Source organism: Saccostrea echinata, unplaced genomic scaffold (assembly GCF_033153115.1).
Source record: "Saccostrea echinata isolate AGI-Se365-2 ecotype Australia unplaced genomic scaffold, CSIRO_AGI_Sech_v1 ptg000030l, whole genome shotgun sequence".
Taxonomy (NCBI): Eukaryota; Metazoa; Mollusca; class Bivalvia; order Ostreida; family Ostreidae; genus Saccostrea; species Saccostrea echinata.
Genome location: NW_026889779.1, coordinates 30,579,105 through 30,605,366, shown reverse-complemented (window position 1 = coordinate 30,605,366; position 26,262 = coordinate 30,579,105). Strand labels below are relative to the sequence as shown.

The 26,262-nt window shown below is 32.0% G+C and overlaps 1 protein-coding gene across 1 annotated transcript; it reads right to left on the bottom strand.

The window, feature by feature from the left end:
* Positions 1-662: 662 nt before the first annotated feature.
* LOC133196697 (uncharacterized) lies at positions 663-22,013 on the bottom strand. Its single transcript, XM_061332556.1, has 9 exons — positions 21,919-22,013; positions 21,478-21,646; positions 21,066-21,146; positions 20,701-20,742; positions 13,166-13,221; positions 5,607-5,685; positions 2,173-2,301; positions 1,115-1,192; positions 663-902 (listed from the first exon to the last, which is right to left on the bottom strand). Exons 2-9 carry the CDS (start codon positions 21,643-21,645, stop codon positions 753-755), a joined length of 783 nt encoding a protein of 260 aa, XP_061188540.1. The 5' UTR covers position 21,646; positions 21,919-22,013; the 3' UTR covers positions 663-752.
* Positions 22,014-26,262: the final 4,249 nt, after the last annotated feature.

Sequence of the window (26,262 nt, the reverse complement as noted above, 5' to 3'; positions counted from 1 at the left end):
TTTGACAATAGTCGCATCAGATTTTTTTTAATAAAGTTTGTTCTCGGCTTAATGTATTTTTGAAAAAAAAAGAATGATTTAAAGTGACACATTCCTTAACTTTGCCACAAAGTAAAATACCTACAGACTATATCATTTAACTAAGGTGGCACGCAATGATACGTAAAAATCTTCATATTTTCCTATATGTTTGTTCATAATTTCTTTATTTCTATGATAAATCTTAACATATATTTATTGGGATACCTTTTTTTGCTTTGTTGTCAGTACTTTGTTGTTGTAAATATTAAGATTAAAAGTGAGATCAGGTTACAACAACTGAGTATTTATGTAGTCAAACCATTGCTCGAATTACTTTTTTTTCTCAATAAAAATAAAAAGTTCTGGTACTTATTTTTTTTTAAATAAAAAACAAATAGTTCTTGAATACATGTATTTCCAAAGCAAAGTTAAAGTCACATAAAAAAAAACATACATTCCTCCAAATATTCCATTATCGAAAAATTATTGTAAGTATTTTACACTTTGTTTCTTTAACTATTAAAATTCATTTCGAAGAAAACTATCTAGCGTATAGTAAGAACACATAAATACTAAATAACATTTAAGAAATCGAATTTTAAGTTCTCCTTATGCTTATGATTAAGAACAGAAAGACAAAATATGATTGAAATTATTTAATAAAATAAAATGTTAAACACCAACACATATTTTTAAATAATGACTAGAGTTCACATCCGGTTGCTTATCGTTCATTCTGCATTTCCGTACATGCGCAGCAGAGGGCAAAGAGTAGTATCTTTCTCGTTACTCCCATATAAAGTCTTGCTAGTTTTTAACAAACCAAAAGCATAATCCCCGTCTCTCCACACTGCTCTTTCCGGTGCTTTAAGGGCATGTTTCTAAAAAGAAGTTTACGAATATTTAATCGATTACTTTATCTGTTTTATTTTACTTTCTTCAAAACAAGAACAATCTAACAGAGAGTGCAACTGCTCTCATTATAAATAAAGAAAGAGAACTCGTCATTTGGGGTTGATAGAACTCAAGATGAGAAACCGTAGCTGAACGAACAGTTACTGATGGAACTGAGCAAGCATGACCAAAACCTTACCTTAATAAATTTTATCACAGCATCTTCATCTATGTAGTTCATTGTAAGTCGACACTTGTAAGTCACAAGTGCAAAAGGCTGAAAATCAATAGTAAATTTCTATTACACACGTGTATGATTGTGCTATAAAAATATTATAAGGAAGCCTGAGAAACCTGTCCTAAGAATCCACAAAAACATGAATATAAAATGCAACTTTTTTCAAATTGCATGTATTTTAAATTGTTTAAAGATGGCGAATTCGAAAATATGTATAAAAATTTTCAGAAATATTTGATATCAAGACAACCAGTACGTTTTTGTTTGATGTCCAGAATCCTGAAAAGCAGATTTTTTAATCTCTAATAGGTTATTTCAAAGTACAAATTTTGAAAAAATAATCTTGTACACAGAATGGGGCACATATTATGCTAATCGTTGCTTTTACACCTTTATATGAAGTTTATGTCTCCCAGTTGAACATGCTCTACGTACGAACAATTTCTAAAATGAGGCAAACTTTTGACAAACAAGTTGATGAAACAAGAATATCTACAGTATCGTTTAAAGTCAACGTTCATTGACCTTTTCAATAAATACAATCTATCATTATGTCGAATGTTGACTGACTTTTTTCAAACAAATTGTTATGCCATTATTTTCACACTGCAATGCCTACGGATTTTCCGTTTACTAGTATTCGATCATGACAAGGAGCACACGGTGGTTGTGACCGGTCGACAAGGTTGCTTACTCCTCAATGGCATCTGATCCCACCACTGATGTTTTTAGGGCTCTTGTTTGCCTTGCTCCAAATTTCTATTGTTTCAATACACTTTTGAACTTCATTACTGTTCGTTATTTTCATATTTCACATAATAAAGACAACAGTTTCTTCATGTTAGTCTGTAATTTTCTAGTACTAATATGTATAATTTATTTTCTTTTCTCTGTTTTATTGTCACCTAACTTTTTCATTTATTACATATAAAACTCTTCATTTTTTGGGAAATAAACAATATCTTGTCAAAATACACTGTACACATATCTAATGGAGCAAGTATTAGAAATATGTTTACCTCTGCCAATGGGAGTTTATTATACGGTGTTATAACGTGACGCCGTAAACAACTCTCTACTATGGTTCTCAATTTTTGGACCTCGTCTTTTCTGGCACAAGGATGATACAACATAACCACAGCACCATGCTGTAAATTCATCATAAAATGGATGAATTACTAGCAGAATGATACAACATGACCACAGCACTATGTTGTAAATGAATTACTAGTAAGGATGATACAACATAACCACAATACCATGTTATAAATAAATTATTAACAAGGATGATACAATATGACCATATAACTATGTTGTGAGTAAATTAAATGGAACAGTAGATAAGGTTAAAGCTAAACACGATTCGTAAAAGGAATTTGTCCGCCATATTTCTTATTCACTCGCTATGTCTGAGGGCCCCTATATAAGCCGCTTACTTAGTCATAGTTCAGTGTAATCAGTTGTCGCCTGTGTATATAGACGGACGTATGATTCATAGCTCTCGGTAGCGCAAAAAATAACTGTGCACTTCTTCCACGGCAGGAGAGAAAGATACCAAAGAAACATACAGAAGTTGCACAGGTCAGTGCAGTATACAAACAAATAAAAATAGACGTAACTGCAATAAAATAAATATACAAAGGCAGTGCAAGATAACAAGCACGAACACGTTTCACCATTCAACGCCGATACCTGTGACAACAAGCATTCTGAGAGTATTGCATTAGCAATACTAGTCCCCTACCGGCAAGTGTAATCTGGTTCCCGTTAAGAATTGAAAATGCCATAATTCCGTTAAAAATCCATGAAGCGGGACGAAATGCAAACTTGATCTATAACTAATCAAGGTAAAGTCACATACCAAAAATCAGCTCAATATCTGAAAGCATTTAGAAGAAATTGTGGAAAATCCTTAAAAATTGAAAAGGCCGTAATTCCTTCAAAAATTATTGAAGTGGAACCAAATGCAAACTTGATCTGTAACTCCCCAAGATACACTCACATACCAAAAATCAGCTTAATATCTGCAAGCGTTTAGGAAAAAAGTGCGGAAAACCAAGTGGGACAGACTGACAGACAGACAGAGGGACAGACGGACAGACGGACGGACAGACAGACAGACAGACGGACAGACTCAGAGGAAACCTATAGTCCCCTCCGGTTTCACCGGTAGGGGACTAATAAAGCAGTCAGGTGTAACGAATGCGAAGGGTATATATCTCGGTGCTGATATCGTAGATAGTATAATCGAATATGGCGTATGCCTATTTACGAGTCGTGTTCAGCTTTAAGTTTGGGGTTTGTATTTAACAAGCAGTATATAACACTATAAATGTTACGGAATAATATAACCAACGTATTGTGAAAAAGAAACAAGCATTCTGAGAGTATTGCATTAGCAATACTAGTCCCCTACCGGCAAGTGTAATCTGGTTCCCCTTTAAGAATTGAAAATGCCATAATTCTGTCAAAAATCAATGAAGCGGGACGAAATGCAAACTTGATCTATAACTGATCAAGGTAAAGTCATATACCAAAAATCAGCTCAATATATGAAAGCGTTTAGAAGAAAATTGCGGAAAACCCGTAAAAATTGAAAAGGCCGTAATTCCGTCAAAAATCAATGAAGTGGAACCAAATGCAAACTTGATCTGTAACCCATCAAGATACACTCTCATACCAAAAATTAGCTCAATATCTGCAAGCGTTTAGGAAAAAAGTGCGGAAAACCAAGTGGGACAGACTGACAGACAGACAGAGGGACAGACGGACAGACAGACAGACAGACAGACGGACGGACAGACTCAGAGGAAACCTATAGTGCCCTCCGGTTTCACCGGTAGGGGACTAATAAGACAGAAATAAACGAACAAGAATATGGGATTAAGGGAGATCCTCCAAATATTCTTAGATTGAACAGAGTTCAAATATGAAGATATAATTATGTAATTAATTGCTCGTATTCAATGTTAATTTCATGCATTAATGCATTTCATACTGAAACCAAGTATTCTACATAAAAAACAAGCATTCCGAGAGTATTGCATTCGCAATACTAGTCCCCTACCGGCAAGTGTAATCTGGTTCCCGTTAAAAATTGAAAATGCCATATTTCCGTCAAAAATCAATGAAACGGAACGAAATGCAAACTTAATCTATAACTCATCATGGTAAAGTCACATACCAAAAATCAACTCAATATCTGCAAGCGTTTAGAAAAAAAGTGCGGAAAACCCTGAAAAATTGAAAAGATCGTAATTCCGTCAAAAATCATTGAAGCGGAACGAAATGCAAACTTGATCTGTAACTTATCAGGATACACTCACATACCAAAAATCAGCTCAATATCTGCAAGCGTTTAGAAGAAAAGTGCGGAAAACCAAGTGGGACAGACTGACAGACAGACAGAGGGACAGACGGACAGACAGACAGACAGACGGACGGACAGACTCAGAGGAAACCTATAGTCCCCTCCGGTTTCACCGGTAGGGGACTAATAAACAGAATACAATAAAATTGAAGAACATGAAAGAGAAAAGAAAACCACAACTGGTACAGCTAAAAATATTTTTTTTTTAAAATAGCTAAACAATGCGCTGAAATATAAGATATAAAGATTTTCATTAGTGTAAGACTTTTAAGAAGTATATCAGAAGATCCATAGTCAAAAGGCTTACTAGTATTAAATCTCCCGTTCGTGTTGGGAAATAAATTTTCTAAACTTTGAATTCTTAGTTTGGTATATAGTATACGGAAATGACTTCTGTAGATACTACTATTTAGTAGGGCTGTTAATAATGTCCTAAAACTAAAATGTACATTTCGAAAGCATATTACATACTCATTTTGAAAAGAATAATATACTATTCTAATATCTCATCGAGATCCTAGATATTGATACTTAAAAATTACTACTAAACACGAGACATTAAGGCACAAAAGCTATGCAAGAAATCGGATATAAAGCATATTAAATAAGCTTCTGCAACTACCCTATGATAATGTATCTTTAGGACATTGAAATCACAGATTTAAATTTTTAAAAAAACCCAAAGATATCTAATATAAGCAAACACAGAGAAGCTCAAGATTGAATGAATTGTTTAATACAAAAATATTCTGAAAGCGCCAACAATCTGCTTGTTGTCTTGCAAGATGATAAATTACACTATCATTACCATGAAATCATTTTCGTAGGATAACTTGAAATTTGATGAATTGTTTGAAGTTTTTAGTCTTTGTTCTTAGTTGATTCAATGTCACATAAGTGTTTATTTTAAAAATTAGTTAATTACTCCAGTAGTCTCATCAAGAGTCTACATTTAGCTGGTACCTTATAGAAATAATAGTCTGAAATTAGTAAGTAGGATATTCAAAATTATTCTTTATCAGACAAGAAGATCAGTATATTAATCAACAGCAACTCATGTTTTAACTTTAGGTTATACATTACCTCTAAGGAATGCACCCATCTTTGTGGTGGGAGGTAAAGATACTCGCCATAAACAGGCCACAAAGGACGATGACGACCGCTGTTGAAAATAAAATAGATTCCCAAATACATTCAAAGAAAGTATTTTCGAGTAATTTTGCGATAAGTACCTCTCTCGAATTGAATTACTCAGTTCATCTAATCACATGTAAAAACTGTTGAGCAGCAGTTAACCCATGAACTCTTGTTTTCGTTATTTGACGTTTACAAATCATTTCGTTAAAACACTCAAGTAAAATAAGGAATTTGAAGTTTATTTTACAAAGAGCTAAGTCCACGAAGCATCAAAAACGGCCTCTTCTAAAAAATTAATGTTATGTTTATTATAGATAATATAGAATATTTGCTATTCATTACCGTTTTCCTTTTTTCAATATCTATTATACTTTTTGAAAAATAGATACTGCAATATGGCAGTGTTTTGATAGAAAAAGGCAATAGGAACGTCATTTTTTGTAATGTAACGTCACGTCAAAGAGCGATGAAATGACTTAAAGTTAGCAATTACTATGTAGAAATATACAACACAGTAAAGCTCTTCAAACTATAGCAAAGACCAGCATACAAGTGACTGGTAGTTTCACGGAATGTACATATATGTATAGTTGCGTGCTATTTTTATAGACTAAAAAAAATGATGACCAATTCTTATACAAATGCGAGAAATTACCATGTTTTAATTCATTTTTTCATTGAACATGCTGAATTTCAGAAATGAGTATATGTTGATACATGTCTATTTTGGGCTCTAAATTAGAAATAAATATTCTGTTCTATTTTGTATTTTATCGATTTTTTTTAGGCTAATACTTGCAGAAATCCAGGTATATAAATAATACTAGGAAGTACTAAATAAGCATACAAGCATCGATTTTTTGAAATTAGACATACACAATCATACACGTATTTGACACCTTGAAAGGTTCATTCAAGGGGAAGCGTTTTTGTCTATATAGAAATTGTTGTTTGAAAAGACATCTTCTGATTGGCTAGATGGTAAACTGAAGTACTGTGTGAGTTGTAATAAAAATTTGTGGTGAATATAATAGATTGTGACGTCAACTCAAAGCCACTGTCCTCAAATGTATCAATAAATTATTGTAATCTAAATGCGACACATAAATACACGTTCCAGGTATAATCAGAGACAAAAAATACCTTTTTAAATTTTTTTTAAAATATCTCTGGTAGAATTTTTTTGATGGGATTTTTTTTTATTTAGGCAGATCCATATCAAGACAAGATTTACCAGTGTACTAGTTATTTGGTCTTTAAAAATAGTCACAAGTGCTACTGAGTTTAAACATTTACTGCAAAGACATCAGAAACTAGTATTAATTGTAACGGGACCGTTACAGATGTTCCCCAAACGCTTCCCAACTTCCTTTTGGTGTCTTATTCCCTGTAAGCTTTATTAAAGAAGCCAATCAAGTATGTTGGGTTTTTTTACGCATTACACGCTCGCACATGGGCATTCACGTATAAAATGACCATGTCAACTTGTCTATACTTTTAATACATCTTTATATTCAAATTTCATCAAAAGATTAAAAAAAAATTCGGCTATATTAAGTATATCTGTCATTTTACGCATTGCTCGCGCGCGCACGTGCATGCATGTCCATGATGACCGTGTCATCTTGTCAACACTATTAATATATCTATATATTTTGAGTATCAAAGCATTTCATCAAAAAGTATAAAAGTTACAGCTATATCAAGTATATTGGTCATTTTAGCATTGCATGCGCGCGCACGTGCATGCATGTGCATGTTGACAATGTCATCTTGTCTACATTTATAATATGTTTATATATTCTGAGTATCAAAGCATTACATCAAAAAATGTAAAAGTTATGGTTATATCAAGTATATTGGTAATTTTACTCATTGCACGCGTACGCACGTGCATGCTGACCATGTCATCTTGTCTACACTATTAATATATCCTTATATTCTGAGTATTAACTTATTTCATCAAAAGATATGAAAGTTTTGGTTTTATCAAGTATATCTGTCATTTTACTCATTGCACGCGCGCGCACGTGCACGCACGTGCATGCATGTGTGCGCTGATCAAGTCTTCTTGTGTACACTTCTAATATATATTTATATTCTGAGTTTCAATGCAATTCATCAAAAAATGTACAAGTTAAGTCTATATCATTTGTATTGGATATTTCAATCAATGCGCATGCGCACACGTGCATGCATGTGCATTCTGATCATGTCATCTTGTCTACACTTTTAATATATCCTGATATCCTGAGTATCAAAGCATTTCATCAAAGGATATGAAAGTTATAGCTATATCAAGTATATCTGTCATTTTACTCATTGCACGCGCGCGCACGTGCACACACGTGCATGCATGTGTGCGCTGATCAGGTCTTCTTGTGTACACTTCTAATATATATTTATATTCTGAGTTTCAATGCAATTCATCAAAAAATGTACAGGTTAAGTCTATATCGATTGTATTGGTTATTTCAATCAATGCGCATGCGCGCACGTGCATGCATGCGCATTCTGACCATGTCATCTTGCCTACACTATTAATACATCCTTATATTCTGAGTATTAAAGCATTTCATCGAAAGATATAAAAGTTACAGCTATAACAAGTATATTGTTCATTTTACGCATTGCACGCGCATGCACGTGCATGCGCGTGCGCGCAAATTGACATTCGTTCCGCAAATCTACATATCATTCCTATTAACCCTAAAAAGGTTTCACCTCAATCGGATGTGTAGTTTCGGAGATCACTGACGGACAAAAAAGTACCCAGGAAGAAAAATAATAATAACTAGAAACTCATTGCGAGCAATGAGAGGTCTTCCGTCCGATTCTGAAAATAAAAACGAAGATTCAAGCTGAAAAAGAGATAAAAGAAATTCAGACACTCTGTAAATTTAACCCTTGTCGTCAGCGTGAAAATCCAACTTGCTAACGTTAACCATTCATTTTTTACATCACTTCCGGTCACGACCGGAAGTACCAGAAGTAACGGCTATACAAGATTTTCTCACGATTCATATAACTGATGACTGACCATCAGTCTTGAAAGTTTTAGACATCAGTCGTTTACTGTTGCCGAGCAATATTGTGAGATCAAATTCTAATTTTGAGGACAGGTAAACAAGAGACCGGAAGTGAATTTTATAAAAATCTTTGACTTTTCTCTAGACATTTGCAATATATACAACATACATAAAGTCATTTCAAGTACTTTATCGATGAGCAATATTTATGAGAAAATTAAATATCAAAGTAAAGTAGTTTATCTCCTAAAACCGGAAGTTGACGTTTTTGTTTCCGGTGGAATCTAACATATTTCTAAACAGCGAAAGAGATGCAATAAAGTGATGCAAGCATTGATTTAAAAAAGAAAAGTTAATTTTTTTTTAGATTTCTTTGATCACTTACTGTGACAAGCGGAAGTGACGACTGACGCGTTTAACCCAAATGGTTTTGCCTACTCCTCAAGGTCTATTACTCATAAAAGTTTGGTGTTTTAATCTTTTACCTAGTTTTGAGATCTCGCTCAGACAACTTCACATTTTGAGGACAGGAAAACATGCGACCGGAAGTGAATTTTTGAAAGATATTTACGATTACTCTAGACATTTGCAGTCTGAATAACATATTTAAAATTCATTTCAGATACTTTTTCTAGAAAAAAATATTGATGGAAAAGTAAAATACTCAAATTATGTAGTTTTTCTCTTATAACCGGAAGTTGTCGCTTTTGTTTCCGGTGAGACCAAGATCTTTCGAATCTGCGAAAAAGATGCAATAAAGTGATGCAATTTTTAATTAAAAAAAGAAAAGTTGAAATTTTCGATTTCTTTGATCACTTCCTGTGACGACCGGAAGTGACGGCTGACGCTCTGAACCCAAATGGTTTTGCCTACATCTTAAGGTCTGTTGCTCATATAAGTTTGGTGTCTTAATCTCTCACCGTTTCCGAGATCTTGCTCAGACAACTTCTCATTTTGAGGACAGGAAAACACGCAACCGGAAGTGAATTTTACAAAGATATTTGATGTTACTCTAGATATCTACAGTTTGAATAACATATTTAAAATTCATTTCAAAAACTTTATCTACAAAGGATGTTAATGGGAAAGAAAAATACTAAAATTATGTAGTTTTTCTCTTATAACCGGAAGTTGTCGTTTTTGTTTCCGGTGGGACCAACATATTTCGAAACTACAAAAGAGATGCAATAATGTGATGTAAGTATTGATTTAAAAAAAGAAAGTTGAAATTTTATGATTTCTTTGATCACTTCCGTAAACGACCGGAAGTGCCGACGACGAACGAAAATGTGATTCCACAAATTTAGAAGTCACGTTCTATGCTCTCCAATAAGTCTCCAGTTCATATCTTTAGTCATTCTTGAGAACATTCGAGGACAAAATTTCATTTTAAAATCAGGAAATTGCCCGTAACTTGGAACCAAAATGGAATTTTCCAAATTTTCCTTGTGATGAAACAAGTTCATACAATGACTAATTTTTCCTGAAAGTTTCACGAAAAACCACTGAATAGTTTTCGAGAAAACGCCTGCACAAAATTTGGTCAAAATAATAATAATAATAATAATAATAATAATAATAAGAAACAGTAGAATCACTATAAGGTCTTCCGTGAAAACGGAAGACCTTAATAATAATAACTAGTGCTAATTGTAACGGGAACCGTTACAGATGTTCCCCAAACGGCTCCCCAATCCCTTATAATGCCCCATTCCCTACAAGCTTCAATAAATTAGACAATACTTTTGTAATATAAATGGATACTTTATTTTTAAGGGTATTTCATTGGAAAACTACTCCGATATAGCCATATGGGTATTAGCCAATCAAATTTCAGCGCATGTGCTTGCACATGTTTTCTGCATTTTTCACATTAATTTTCTTATAGTGTCTCACAATACATACATTTGTGTTAAATATCAAAGAATTTCATTGAAAAATAAGAGAGATGTAACCCTTTAAGTATTAGCCAATCAGAAATCAGCATACGCGCATGCATGGCCTTGCATTCAATTTTGATAGTATCATATTGTATGAGCTCTATGTGCCTATCCATGTCGTAAATTTCATCCTGTTTTGTTGAAAACCAAGGGAGTTATAGACATTTAAAGTTTCAACCAATCAGATTGCAGCACACCTGCATGCGCGTGTTTTCAAGAAATTTCCTATATAACATGTTGTAGCATCTTATAATATATACTTATATTCTAAATTTCGAAGTATTTTGTGAAAAAACAAGGAAATTATTGAGATTTTTGTATCAGCCAATCAGAGAAGAGCGCACGTGCATGCGCGTGAGTTCATGCTAATTTGACCATGTTATCTTGTCTAGACTACTAATATATCTTTATATTTTGAGTTTCAAAGCAAATCATCAAGAAATACAAAAGTTACGACTTCATCAAGTATATCAGTCATTTCACTCATTGCACGCGCGCGCACGTGCATGCATGTGCGCGCAAAATGACCTTCGTTCCGAACACCTACACAACATGCCTATTAACCCTAAAAAGGTTTCATGTCAATCGGATGAGTGGTTCTATGAGAACACTCCCGGACAAAAAAGTACCGGAGAAGAAAGTAGAAAAAAAGAATAATAATAATAATAATAATAATAATAAGAAACAGAGTAAAAACAATATGTTCCCAAACTTCGTTTGGGGAACATAATAATAAGAAACAGAGTAAAAACAATATGTTCCCAAACTTCGTTTGGGGAACATAATAACCCAAAATAATGGTGTTGATTTTTTTTAAATTGGCTATTTCGACACTTTGGGATAAATGGCCTGACATTTTCTGATCCACAATTGCAATTGACGACACAAAATTTTAGCAACCATGAGTATAGGGTACTTTTGCAGTCGAACACGGTCATTTTTTTTTACACTTACAGAGAAGGTTTACTGGATGAATGTCCTCAAAATGATTCATAAAAGAATTTTAAACTCACATTCTCAAAGTATCTGATGTAGGCGAAACGAACGAATATTATTAATACTTGCTAATGTTGATAAGGAAAACTACCTTGAGAAGATTAAAAAGTGAACTGGATTCGCTCCACTATCACGGCCAAAATTAGCATCATAAAAATAAAACTTGAAAATATACTCTTATCATTGCTACTTGTGATCGATTTGGAACTTATTGCATCGAAAGAAAAAATGCTATACACTTTCTTTTCTAAACTATTTGGTTCCAGCCAACCATTAAACATGTATTAATTAATAATAAGGAAATGACTGGTTGATTATGTTTACGATATTATTTGTCGTCTAATTACTATGGTAGTCAAATCAGCCCATAAATAATACCTCTCAAAATAAGAAGAAAAAAAAACTCACACTTATACATTACAAGATAATAAATATTCATGTTAAATTGAAAACTAACTTGTTACAAGATGTATCTTTTATGGTTTTGTTTTGACTGGGAAGTTTGAGGGAAGATCTAATGGTTTATGGTTTATTGGTTTACATGGTCTAATGGTTTATTCAATCAATGAATCAGATGGTGGAGATGAATATTTCAGATCTAGATGATATTTCACCTAAAGAGAAGAATTGATTTTGTCAGCATCTAAACCCAGTGAAGCTTTGACCATGCATTTCTCGAACAAGTCTGTAGTCGTTATTCTAATAATGTCTGTAGAAAATATGTCTATTATCCTTAAAGATAACTCTGTTGAAAATATGTACACGTCGACATTTCTTAATTTAACGCTAGAATATCTGTGGAAAATATGTACAGTTATATATTCATACTATATCGGTAAAGTGCCTATGAAAAATATGTACAATTCTGTATTCATACTATATCGGTAAAGTGCCTATGAAAAATTTGTAAACGTTTATAGGCCTTATCATTACGGTAAAGTGTCTGTGGAATACGTACACGTCTACTGTTCTTTAGTTATCTTAACGGAAACTTGCCTGTGAAAAATATGCACGCGTATACGATTTTTATCTTAACGGTAACGTGCCTGTGGAAAATATGTGCAAGTTTAGATCTCTTACTTAAACAATTTAGTGTCTAAAAATGTCATTGAAAAGTCTAATACTAACTTTAATGATATAGTGTCCATAAAAAATGTATACTGGTCTTCACTTCTTAGCTTAACAGTAAATTGGGTAGTGTCTATAAAAAGCTTGTATACAGATCTAAAAGGCGTTTTATAGTGCCTCTAGGAAACTTGTACAGGTCTAAGTTTTGACTTTAACTATATATTGTCTGTAGAAAATGTGAACAAATCTTAAATTCTTACTTAACATTGCGATACAGTGTCTGAAAATGTTATAGTACTTACCTCAGTAAGATTTTGACTATGTTATTGTCCAAGGTACTTAACATTATCAAATCTCCATATGTTATTATATAGTTATCGCAATGTTCATATTCCGTAATGAGATTTCATTTATGCTATTGGCACGACTTTAACAATATAGTGTCTATATATTTATTGCTTGAATTTCTTACCTTAAAGGTATAGTTTCCGTATATGTAATTGTTTCGTTCATGCATACATGGATAGGCTAAAAAAGAGAAAATATCAGCGTACAGGCGTGATATTGAAAATAGATGAACATGTTTTGTCATGTTCTAAATTTTTAATTTACCGGGTGGGAATAAATACAAAATTTGGAACATGACAACTTATTACTAAAGGATGTTTGCAGCTTATCTATTTTTACAACCGTAGATATGTACTTTATCCGATTTTTAAGAAGTGAATATGCAACAAAATTTTTACAAAAGTGGATGTACAGCTTATACATTTTTTACGAAAGTTAATATACACCTTATCCACGTTAACGTAAGATGTGCACTTTATCAACATTGACCGAGTAGATATCAGCATATAAACATTAACAGAAGTTGAAATGTTTATCTATTTTTACAGAAGAAGTGATGCTGTTTCTCTCCTTTTTTACAGAAGTAGTTTTGCTTTTAATCTACCTGTACAGAAGTAGTGATGCTGTATATCTATTTTTACAGAAGAAGTGATGCTGTATATCTAGTTTTACAGAAGTAGTTATGCTGTATATCTATTTTTACAGAAGTAGTGATGCTGTTTATCTATTTTTACAGAAGTAGTGATGCTGTATATCTATTTTTACAGAAGTAGTGATGCTGTATATCTATTTTTACAGAAGTAGTGATGCTGTATATCTATTTTTACAGAAGTAGTGATGCTGTATATCTATTTTTACAGAAGTAGTGATGCTGTATATCTATTTTTACAGAAGTAGTGATGCTGTATATCTATTTTTACAGAAGTAGTGATGCTGTATATCTATTTTTACAGAAGTAGTGATGCTGTATATCTAGTTTTACAGAAGTAGTGATGCTGTATATCTATTTTTACAGAAGTAGTGATGCTGTTTATCTAGTTTTACAGAAGTAGTGATGCTGTTCATCTATTTTTACAGAAGTAGTGATGCTGTATATCTATTTTTACAGAAGTAGTGATGCTGTATATCTATTTTTACAGAAGTAGTGATGCTGTATATCTATTTTTACAGAAGTAGTGATGCTGTATATCTATTTTTACAGAAGTAGTGATGCTGTTCATCTAGTTTTACAGAAGTAGTGATGCTGTATATCTATTTTTACAGAAGTAGTGATGCTGTATATCTATTTTTACAGAAGTAGTGATGCTGTATATCTAGTTTTACAGAAGTAGTGATGCTGTTTATCTATTTTTACAGAAGTAGTGATGCTGTATATCTAGTTTTACGGAAGTAGTGATGCTGTTTATCTATTTTTACGGAAGTAGTGATGCTGTATATCTATTTTTACAGAAGTAGTGATGCTGTATATCTATTTTTACAGAAGTAGTGATGCTGTATATCTATTTTTACAGAAGTAGTGATGCTGTTTATCTAGTTTTACAGAAGTAGTGATGCTGTATATCTATTTTTACAGAAGTAGTGATGTTGTATATCTATTTTTACAGAAGTAGTGATGCTGTATATCTATTTTTACAGAAGTAGTGATGCTGTATATCTATTTTTACAGAAGTAGTGATGCTGTTTATCTAGTTTTACAGAAGTAGTGATGCTGTATATCTATTTTTACAGAAGTAGTGATGCTGTATATCTATTTTTACAGAAGTAGTGATGCTGTATATCTATTTTTACAGAAGAAGTGATGCTGTATATCTATTTTTACAGAAGTAGTGATGCTGTATATCTATTTTTACAGAAGTAGTGATGTTGTTTATCTATTTTTACAGAAGTAGTGATGCTGTATATCTATTTTTACAGAAGTAGTGATGCTGTATATCTATTTTTACAGAAGTAGTGATGCTGTATATCTATTTTTACAGAAGTAGTGATGCTGTATATCTAGTTTTACAGAAGTAGTGATGCTGTATATCTAGTTTTACAGAAGTAGTGATGCTGTATATCTATTTTTACAGAAGGAGTGATGCTGTATATCTAGTTTTACAGAAGTAGTGATGCTGTATATCTAGTTTTACAGAAGTAGTGATGCTGTATATCTAGTTTTACAGAAGTAGTGATGCTGTTTATCTATTTTTACAGAAGTAGTGATGCTGTTCATCTATTTTTACAGAAGTAGTGATGCTGTATATCTATTTTTACAGAAGTAGTGATGCTGTATATCTATTTTTACAGAAGTAGTGATGCTGTATATCTAGTTTTACAGAAGTAGTGATGCTGTATATCTAGTTTTACAGAAGTAGTGATGCTGTATATCTAGTTTTACAGAAGTAGTGATGCTGTATATCTAGTTTTACAGAAGTAGTGATGCTGTATATCTAGTTTTACAGAAGTAGTGATGCTGTATATCTATTTTTACAGAAGTAGTGATGCTGTATATCTATTTTTACAGAAGTAGTGATGCTGTATATCTATTTTTACAGAAGTAGTGATGCTGTATATCTAGTTTTACAGAAGTAGTGATGCTGTATATCTATTTTTACAGAAGTAGTGATGCTGTTTATCTAGTTTTACAGAAGTAGTGATGCTGTATATCTATTTTTACAGAAGTAGTGATGCTGTATATCTATTTTTACAGAAGTAGTGATGCTGTATATCTATTTTTACAGAAGTAGTGATGCTGTTTATCTAGTTTTACAGAAGTAGTGATGCTGTTTATCTATTTTTACAGAAGTAGTGATGCTGTATATCTAGTTTTACAGAAGTAGTGATGCTGTATATCTAGTTTTACAGAAGTAGTGATGCTGTATATCTAGTTTTACAGAAGTAGTGATGCTGTATATCTAGTTTTACAGAAGTAGTGATGCTGTATATCTAGTTTTACAGAAGTAGTGATGCTGTATATCTAGTTTTACAGAAGTAGTGATGCTGTATATCTATTTTTACAGAAGTAGTGATGCTGTATATCTATTTTTACAGAAGTAGTGATGCTGTTTATCTATTTTTACAGAAGTAGTGATGCTGTTTATCTATTTTTACAGAAGTAGTGATGCTGTATATCTATTTTTACAGAAGTAGTGATGCTGTATATCTATTTTTACAGAAGTAGTGATGCTGTATATCTATTTTTACAGAAGTAGTGATGCTGTATATCTATTTTTACAGAAGTAGTGATGCTGTATATCTAGTTTTACAGAAGTAGTGATGCTGTATATCTATTTTTACAGAAGTAGTGATGCTGTATATCTATTTTTACAGAAGTAGTTATGCTGTATATCTATTTTTACAGAAGTAGTGATGCTGTATATCTATTTTTACAGAAGTAGTGATGCTGTATATCTTTTTTTACAGAAGTAGTGATGCTGTATATCTATTTTTACAGAAGTAGTGATGCTGTTTATCTATTTTTACAGAAGTAGTGATGCTGTATATCTATTTTTACAGAAGTAGTGATGCTGTTTATCTATTTTTACAGAAGTAGTGATGCTGTTTATCTATTTTTACAGAAGTAGTGATGCTGTATATCTATTTTTACAGAAGTAGTGATGCTGTTTATCTATTTTTACAGAAGTAGTGATGCTGTATATCTATTTTTACAGAAGTAGTGATGCTGTATATCTATTTTTACAGAAGTAGTGATGCTGTATATCTATTTTTACAGAAGTAGTGATGCTGTTTATCTATTTTTACAGAAGTAGTGATGCTGTATATCTATTTTTACAGAAGTAGTGATGCTGTATATCTATTTTTACAGAAGTAGTGATGCTGTATATCTATTTTTACAGAAGTAGTGATGTTGTATATCTATTTTTACAGAAGTAGTGATGCTGTATATCTATTTTTACAGAAGTAGTGATGCTGTATATCTATTTTTACAGAAGTAGTGATGCTGTATATCTATTTTTACAGAAGTAGTGATGCTGTATATCTATTTTTACAGAAGTAGTTATTCTGTATATCTAGTTTTACAGAAGTAGTTATTCTGTTTATCTATTTTTACAGAAGTAGTTATTCTGTTTATCTATTTTTACAGAAGTAGTTATTCTGTTTATCTAGTTTTACAGAAGTAGTTATTCTGTTTATCTAGTTTTACAGAAGTAGTTATTCATTTTATCTAGTTTTACAGAAGTAGTGATGCTGTATATCTAGTTTTACAGAAGTAGTTATTCTGTTTATCTAGTTTTACAGAAGTAGTTATTCTGTTTATCTAGTTTTACAGAAGTAGTGATTCTGTTTATCTAGTTTTACAGAAGTAGTTATTCTGTTTATCTAGTTTTACAGAAGTAGTGATGCTGTATATCTAGTTTTACAGAAGTAGTTATTCTGTATATCTAGTTTTACAGAAGTAGTTATTCTGTTTATCTAGTTTTGCAGAAGTAGTTATTCTGTTTATCTAGTTTTACAGAAGTAGTTATTCTGTTTATCTAGTTTTACAGAAGTAGTTATTCTGTTTATCTAGTTTTACAGAAGTAGTGATGCTGTATATCTAGTTTTACAGAAGTAGTTATTCTGTTTATCTAGTTTTACAGAAGTAGTTATTCTGTTTATCTAGTTTTACAGAAGTAGTTATGCTGTATATCTATTTTTACAGAAGTAGTTATTCTGTTTATCTAGTTTTACAGAAGTTCTTATGCTGTTCATCTATTTTTACAGAAGTAATGATGCTGTATATCTAGTTTTACAGAAGTAGTTATTCTGTTTATCTAGTTTTACAGAAGTAGTTATTCTGTTTATCTAGTTTTACAGAAGTAGTTATGCTGTATATCTATTTTTACAGAAGTAGTTATTCTGTTTATCTAGTTTTACAGAAGTAGTGATGCTGTATATCTAGTTTTACAGAAGTAGTTATTCTGTTTATCTAGTTTTACAGAAGTAGTTATTCTGTTTATCTAGTTTTACAGAAGTAGTTATTCTGTTTATCTAGTTTTACAGAAGTAGTTATTCTGTTTATCTAGTTTTACAGAAGTAGTTATGCTGTATATCTATTTTTACAGAAGTAGTTATTCTGTTTATCTAGTTTTACAGAAGTTCTTATGCTGTTCATCTATTTTTACAGAAGTAGTGATGCTGTATATCTATTTTTACAGAAGTAGTGATGCTGTATATCTAGTTTTACAGAAGTAGTTATTCTGTTTATCTAGTTTTACAGAAGTGGTTATTCTGTTTATCTAGTTTTACAGAAGTAGTTATTCTGTTTATCTATTTTTACAGAAGTAGTTATTCTGTTTATCTAGTTTTACAGAAGTAGTTATTCTGTTTATCTAGTTTTACAGAAGTAGTTATTCTGTTTATCTAGTTTTACAGAAGTAGTTATTCTGTTTATCTAGTTTTACAGAAGTAGTTATTCTGTTTATCTAGTTTTACAGAAGTAGTTATGCTGTATATCTATTTTTACAGAAGTAGTTATTCTGTTTATCTAGTTTTACAGAAGTAGTTATGCTGTATATCTATTTTTACAGAAGTAGTTATTCTGTTTATCTAGTTTTACAGAAGTAGTGATGCTGTATATCTAGTTTTACAGAAGTAGTGATGCTGTATATCTAGTTTTACAGAAGTAGTTATTCTGTTCATCTATTTTTACAGAAGTAGTGATGCTGTATATCTATTTTTACAGAAGTAGTTATGCTGTATATCTATTTTTACAGAAGTAGTTATGCTGTTTATATATTTTTACAGAAGTATTATTGCAGTTTATCTATTTTTACAGAAGTTGTTATGCTATTTTTACAGAAGTACAGTATAGTTATGCAGTTTACGAGGGTCTTCAATAATAATGCAAATTGTCATTCTAAAAATAGGAAAAGCACGTGAAACAGATTCTTAATACTTTCAATCCCTCAAAGTATTCCCTGTTAACATTTACACATATCTAAAGTCTTTGTACTCAAGACCAGAGAACTTCGGCATACTCATCTTTAGGTATGCCATAAAGATCGATACGGATGAATAACATATTCTATGATATACTCGAAAAGTCTTCCTGTAATTGTTTTCATACGTTTTTGGAATAAAAAGATCTCATAATGGCTGAGATCTAGCGAATGTGGGGGGTCTAAACGTTGTAAACTTACTTTTATTCAAAATTTTATTTATTTCTCTATAACATATTTAGAGGCCTTGCTTCTCTTTGCAATAATAGGACGACAACTTCCTATTTGATTCCACATTTTATTCTTGATCTTCCTTTTCGGCTATAAAAACTACACCCATGTTAGGAGTCTATCACTCAAGTTTATCAAGTCTTCTTTTTTGTAAAAATTAATTTTTAAATAGACCATTGGGCCATTTAACGTGTTTCTTCTCTTAAGCATATCACCCAACTGATAGAACTATTTCATTTGTCAGAACTCTGTAAACTGTTGTGACGATGAAATGTTTAGCGTTTTAGCAATATCTATCAAAGTAAATCTGACATTTTCAGATATCATGTTGCTCACAGCATTGATATGTTTTGGTGCCCCTTCAGATTTCGATTGACTTGTTTGACTGCAATCTTTTAGTTGTACATTTTTACTTTTTAATTTCCAAATCCATCGGCGTGAAAGACTATTCTTTCTACATAGTAAATTCATATCTTTAATATTGGTTCTACAGGTATGTATGTAATGAAGCACAAATTTGACACTCGCCCTCATTTTTCTCTTCTTTGCAGATATCATTTTTAAAGCAGATATCAGCTCAGTTTAGTGGCCATGGTTACTTTAAAAGTGAATTCCTTTGCGAGAACAATAGGAAAAACCATGAGGTTTTTTGTGATTAGGGGTTCCTAAATAGAACTTTTCAACTGTTAAAAAATAAAAATACTTCTATATTTATTATTATTATTAAACTGTATGTTGCGTTACTTATTGAATGACCCTCGATCTATTTTTACAGTAGTAATATTGCTGTTTGTCTTTGTCTGTGTATCTATCTTTACAGAAGTACTTAGGCAGTTTATTTTCACAAAGTTGTTATTTATCTACTTTACAGAAATAGATTTCCAGTTTGTCCACTTGTACAGAAGTGGATATGCATCTTATCCTCTTGACTTTTTTCAATACACCATATGTTATACTGATAATCATGCTTTCCATTTAGTTTGCTTAATTTTTATGTAAATCTTGCATAAAGTGATATTGATATTTTTGATGGAGTTAAATACATATTTTATAAAATGGGCGAAAGAGACTTCATTTCAACTCAAAACACCTATCCAAAAGTAATAATATGTCGTGTTTTAACTGAGGATGTACTTTAACTTTATTTAGATGTTATAAGAGAAAAGTGTACCGCTAATTGAGTTTTTCTCGAGCTAGATTTTTTATTAAATCTTCGAGAGAGAGAGAGAGAGAGAGAGAGAGAGATCGAGATCATCCTCACAGAGAAGATAAATTTAAGTACATTTGCACAGAATGTAGTTTTTTGACGACTGAGTACTGTGCGGTGCTTGTGCATCAATACGTTAAGTGATATTAATTTGAGTCACAGCTGTATAAGAGCCACGATTTCCCCTGAAGAATTGATTACAGATCTAATAGAGTACTACAATTATACTCTCTGACAGCAACATTTTATAAAACACGACAATACAAATTGTCCAAACATAATTATATGGATGAAACCTACCATATCTTCATGATCGGTGCAATAAGCCCTTGTCTTTATTTCCTTTAAATATGAAAAAAGTATGTAAAATCAAAATGTATTCGTGGTGTATACATTACATTATCTAGCAGTACAGTTTTCATTATTTAAAAAATAAATACATGCATCTATGATCATATAAAAGATACACACCCAAATAACCTGTTCACAGAGCTCAAGTTACATAAAAAATATATACAGGGAATACACAAACATGACGTATTGATCTGTTGAATGAAATACCAGTGTTTTATCTATTATCAATTGCTACTGTAAACGTATTTGAATTACCATAAAATTATTTTTACGACACACTACTTTTTTTAAAGTTAAGTTTCTTTACTTACTGGTGCTATAGGTACAACCAATCGTGAGGTACAACTATACAAAGAGGGATCTTTAAGGTTCCAATCCACATTTAGGTAATTCTTCATTTTGGGTCATTCAAAATAAGGTTATTCAAATGGAATGATGTATTTAAAAAATGATCATAGAAGTTGAAATATTACTTAATTATGCATAGAATTTTTACGAAAATTCGCTATGAAACTTAAATATCAATATGTAAAATAAAGACTTTTTAACATGTTTATATTTTATCGACAGCTTTTTAGCAAATAATATTACTGGATTAACTGACAAGTGTTAAAATCTGTCGACTGTAATGAAATTATAAATCAAACATATGTTCTCTCTCAGTTTTAATTCTATTTTAATGACAAGTTAAACGCAAACAGATCTTTTCATAACCAGTCTTACCTTTCCATTGTCACAAAGGTCATCTGGGACCCCCATTCTGATCCCTCCATGCCTGGAGTCATGACTGTGGATCCCCGAATCGGGGAGGGTCAAGTCTACATTTCTTATGGACCAAGCTTGAAAGATGTGAAAACACGAGAGCAGAGTATACAACCTAGGACCCAGCATTCTGTAAAAGAAATCAACTCAGTCACAGATTCACATCACAACATTATATACAAAATCCTGCACAGCGCCACTTCTAAATTTAAAACAATTTAAATGTCCTTTGTCTAGATTTGGAATCACAATACGCGAAACCTATTGATTACTAGAAGTTCAGTTATTAAAGCAGCGACGATTGGTCTTCGATATTATCCAATTACCATCAATATCACAAACCCGAAACGAGTACCAAAAAATCCAGAAATGCCTTTTTGTAACCCTTGCAAAAGTCTTTACCTTAATATTAGAGCTGGACGCCCGCGAGTTTCAGGATCTTGTCGACTCTAGAAAGTGTCTGCTTCGCTGGCAACAAACATAGTGGAAGATAGGATCGATAGAATTGCCTTATCCTGCACACTTGACGCATCTGCCAGCTAATTATCGAGTTGTAAAAAAAAAAGCCAATGAAATAACATCATACGTCGTGCTAATTAGGATGTAGAGAAAGCAGTCAGACGATTCCTGCATATAGAATGCGTAGAAGGGTATAAAAAATATTAACAAACATTCATTTATTTGAAACATCTAGAAAAAAGTTATGTTAATGTTATATGTATTTCTAAATAAGTGAAGACTTTGTACTGTAGTTGGCGAAAGCCAGTATTATTTTACTCAACTTGTTTAGCTTTCCCCAGATTTCCCTAGACGATGGTGTGTTTTTAAACTTGTCTAGTTGCTACAATTTAATTATGTTACAGATTCACAGACATGGTCTGCTGAGTATCCAAGGGAAAATCTAGAAATTCAAGCAGTCCATGCCTTTCAATATCTCTTCAACACTGTATCAGTTGACTAAACATTTAGAAGCATTGGACCTCTTGACCACAGAAAGAACATCTAAAGATGATAGATGCTTCTGGGAAAATTTAAAACATTTAGTTGCCAAATTTTGACATATTTGTTTGCTACTTCATAATAAAAGTAACATTAGTTTTACAGTACATGCCATTACGTGTCCAACAATCTCAACGTAAACTACATTCAGTCTTGTGCTCCAACCATTTCCTCTAAGAAATTATTCACCCGTCAACCAATTTCATTGTATTCTATATTTCTTTTTAAATCGAAAATTAAAAAAACGAATAGTTTTTAGCTACGAATTTTACGATATACTTGAATTCCTTTTTAAATTCAATCATCGTAAAAGGTCCTAAATACAGAGAACCCCTATCTTTCAATTGCTGACAGAACATCATTTCTATTATGAATTCTATCGAAGAGTATGCCAAATGTTGGGCTAAATATGAAAACGAAGAACTGAACTCTTTGTCAGAAAATTAAATGGATTAAATGTTTTAGAAATATTTTAAAGAATCGCTTAAGAAAATTGAAATTGAACTAAATGCAAACTATCTATCCTTCCGTTTTCACTTAATCGGAGGTGATTAAGAATTAGAGAGACTACATCAACAATATGTGATGGTTCCAGCAGACAAGACTAGTAACAATACTGTCTTTGTTTATAAGGTTCATTATTATGACTGTATTTTGGAAGAACTTAGTTTTAACTCTATGTCTGGAAATCCTATATATATATATACCTCGCAGTTCACTTTTCAAGATGAAATTCTTCAAAATCACATTTCAGTATTTCATACTTTTATCAACCAAAGTGAGTTCGATCTATGTTGCCAGATCCAGCAAATGCTCTACCAGGCCCCTATCTTTATTCTTTACCAAAATATTAACTGCTGTAAAGGAAATACTTCAGACGAACTATGTTACAGCATATTCTACAAGTGGTGTACATTAGATATGGATCCTAAAAAACTCTAAAGAACTTTTTAAAAATCTAAAATCACCAAATTTTTCAACAGTTTTCTATTCTTTATACAACCATTCCTCACGACAAATTAAAGCTAGGCTTTTTATACATCATAGACAACTGCTTCTTCAATAAAAACGGAACTTTCACATCTTGTGATTGGTCATCAAAAAAATCACTTCGTTAAAAATCACTCTTCGTCTTCGATGAAACTGTTGGAATCTCGATAGGCACTAATTGTGCTCCTTTATTAGCTTAACTGTTTTTATATTCCTGTGAAGCAAAATTTATTCAAAAACTTCTACATGAGAAGAAGAAAACACTAATTGTTGCCTTCAACTCTACATTCAGATATATCGACGATGCTTTGTCAATTAACAATAGTTGCTTCCATTCATATGTCGATATATTCCAGTGAACTTGAAGTAAAAGACACGACAGGGTCTGCCACATCTGTTTCATATTTAGATGTTTTACTGACTATAGACGACAATTGCCTTCTAACAACTAGATTGTATGAGAAACTAGATGACTTCAGCTTTTCCATCTTCAACTTTCCTTATTTATGTAGTAATATTCTGCTATCACCTGCATATGATGTTTATGTTTCCCAAATTAATCACTACTCAAGATCATGCTCTAAATACGATCAATTTTTGAATCGAGACAGACTAGTCACACATAAGTTGATGTTAAAGGGATTTGACAACCTCATTTAAAGTCGGCATTTCGTAAATTCTATGGTCGTTAAAATGATCTTATTAGCAAACAAAACCTAACACTGGGCCGTACTTTGACTAATTCGTTTGATACCAATGGTTAGGCTTTTATTTTTGTACTAAATTTGATTACGGAATGTTCAGTCTATTTGATCAATACATACGGCGGGTGTGACCGGTCAACAGAGGATACTTACTTCTCCTAGGCACCTGATCCCAACTCTGGAATTTCCAGGAGTCCGTACTTATGCCCTGTTCACAGATTTTTTTGTTTGTGGTATTTATTAGATCAATCACTATTCGTTAACTTCAACCTTTTCAATACGACATCACAAAAGATTTTCATTTGTGTAACAATACTTCAAGTGGCCTTTATTAATTTAGAGTTTCAAATTTAAATTAAAAGCTTTCAAATATGATAGCAGATGACATTAAAAAACTGTCAGAATATGGAAGTGTCTTATATTATTTTCTCTCTCAGGCAGTACCAGTTTCTACGGAAGCCGGTAGGTGCCAGGTAGAAAAATATTTTATCTGGCGACCTACCGGCTTCCGTAAGTTTCAGATTTTTTTCTGAAAAGTATAGTTTACATATGAAAGAACGGAGAAAATATTCATTGGATTAAATATAATAAGAGAACTGTCCTGATACGAAACTGGCAGCAAGTTAAGGACACATGCTACAACAAAAAAAAAATAAAATAAAAAAATAAAGGATGCATGGATTGATAAATATTTTTGACTTATTTTGGTATCTAAATGATGCATATACCCAATCTCTAAAAAAAGAAATTGTTGTATTTTCCATTATGTGATTTCTCTCTTTTGCCATCACCCCCTATAAATCTATGCATTTCCCCCCACTTTTTTGGATATTATTGAAAAACCTTCAATAAAAAATGAAACTATATGCGGCTAAAATAACAGAGAAAATATTCAGTGAATGTAAATATAGTAAATTATTGAAATGCTCAAAATCGAACGATGGATGCGTGCATATTTTTGGATTTATTTTAGTTTGTTACTGATAAACATGGACTAGAACATTGGTGCAATAATGAATATTCATCAGGTAAATATGGGTCACTTTCATTCAATATGTTACTATTTAACTCCTTCACCCTTTATTAATCTTTTTTTTTACAAAGTTCTTAAGCAACATCAAAGGCGGAGTCATTGTAAAAATTTGTTATTAGAAACATCATCTTTTTTAGCTTTGGGTGACTCATTGGACAAAGATCGGAGCTTTCCTAAACCGAATTATAAATAATTGTACATTTGCCAATCATAGGCCAAAATATATTTTTGTGTGACTGTAGGAGTAGATCTAATTATATACTTACGTAGATCTCACCTCTGAAGATCTCTGGAATTGATATCAAATTCCAAAAACCGTATTGGAAATCAACTGGACAAGGATTATCGAGTAAAAAGAGAATTTTATAGCTACCACTAAATGTGTAGGAAGATATCCAATGACAAAAAAGTGATGAAATTCAGACGAAGGTTAAAGAAATGAAAAATGCAAGCGTTAAACCATACTGTTTGAAATAATAAAGTTTGTTAATGTAATTCTTGGCTATAATTAAAGCTAGCGCATATGTAATACAAAGCACGCAAATTGTGAATTGACGCCTCGCCTTGCAGTACATGTACATCTTTTACACCAAGAGAGTATTAAGTAGATAATGGCATTATTTCATGATAAAAGTGTTGTTGTAGCTAAATCTTCTTTTATTAGAAAAGATTTGCTGTTGACTGCTGATCACAGATACAAGAGAAACGTTATATGCCGCTAATGAAGCAATCTGTTACATGCTAGGCATGTCATAAGACCCCTCAATCTGGGGATATTCAAATTTAGATCTGATTTCAAAGCTTCAAATTGTAATGTTATTTGAATTGCATATCTTTATGAAATACAACGTTGTAACGATTCTACAAAAAGATGGACAGTAAGAATGTTTTAACCCTAAGGCCAAAATAAAAAATACCTTTGTTTCCCCTAACGCGACCGACCCAATTAAAACGCGCCGACTGGAAAGTTTTTTTTCATAAGATTATTCAAATATTTTTTTTATGTTTATCAACTTCTAT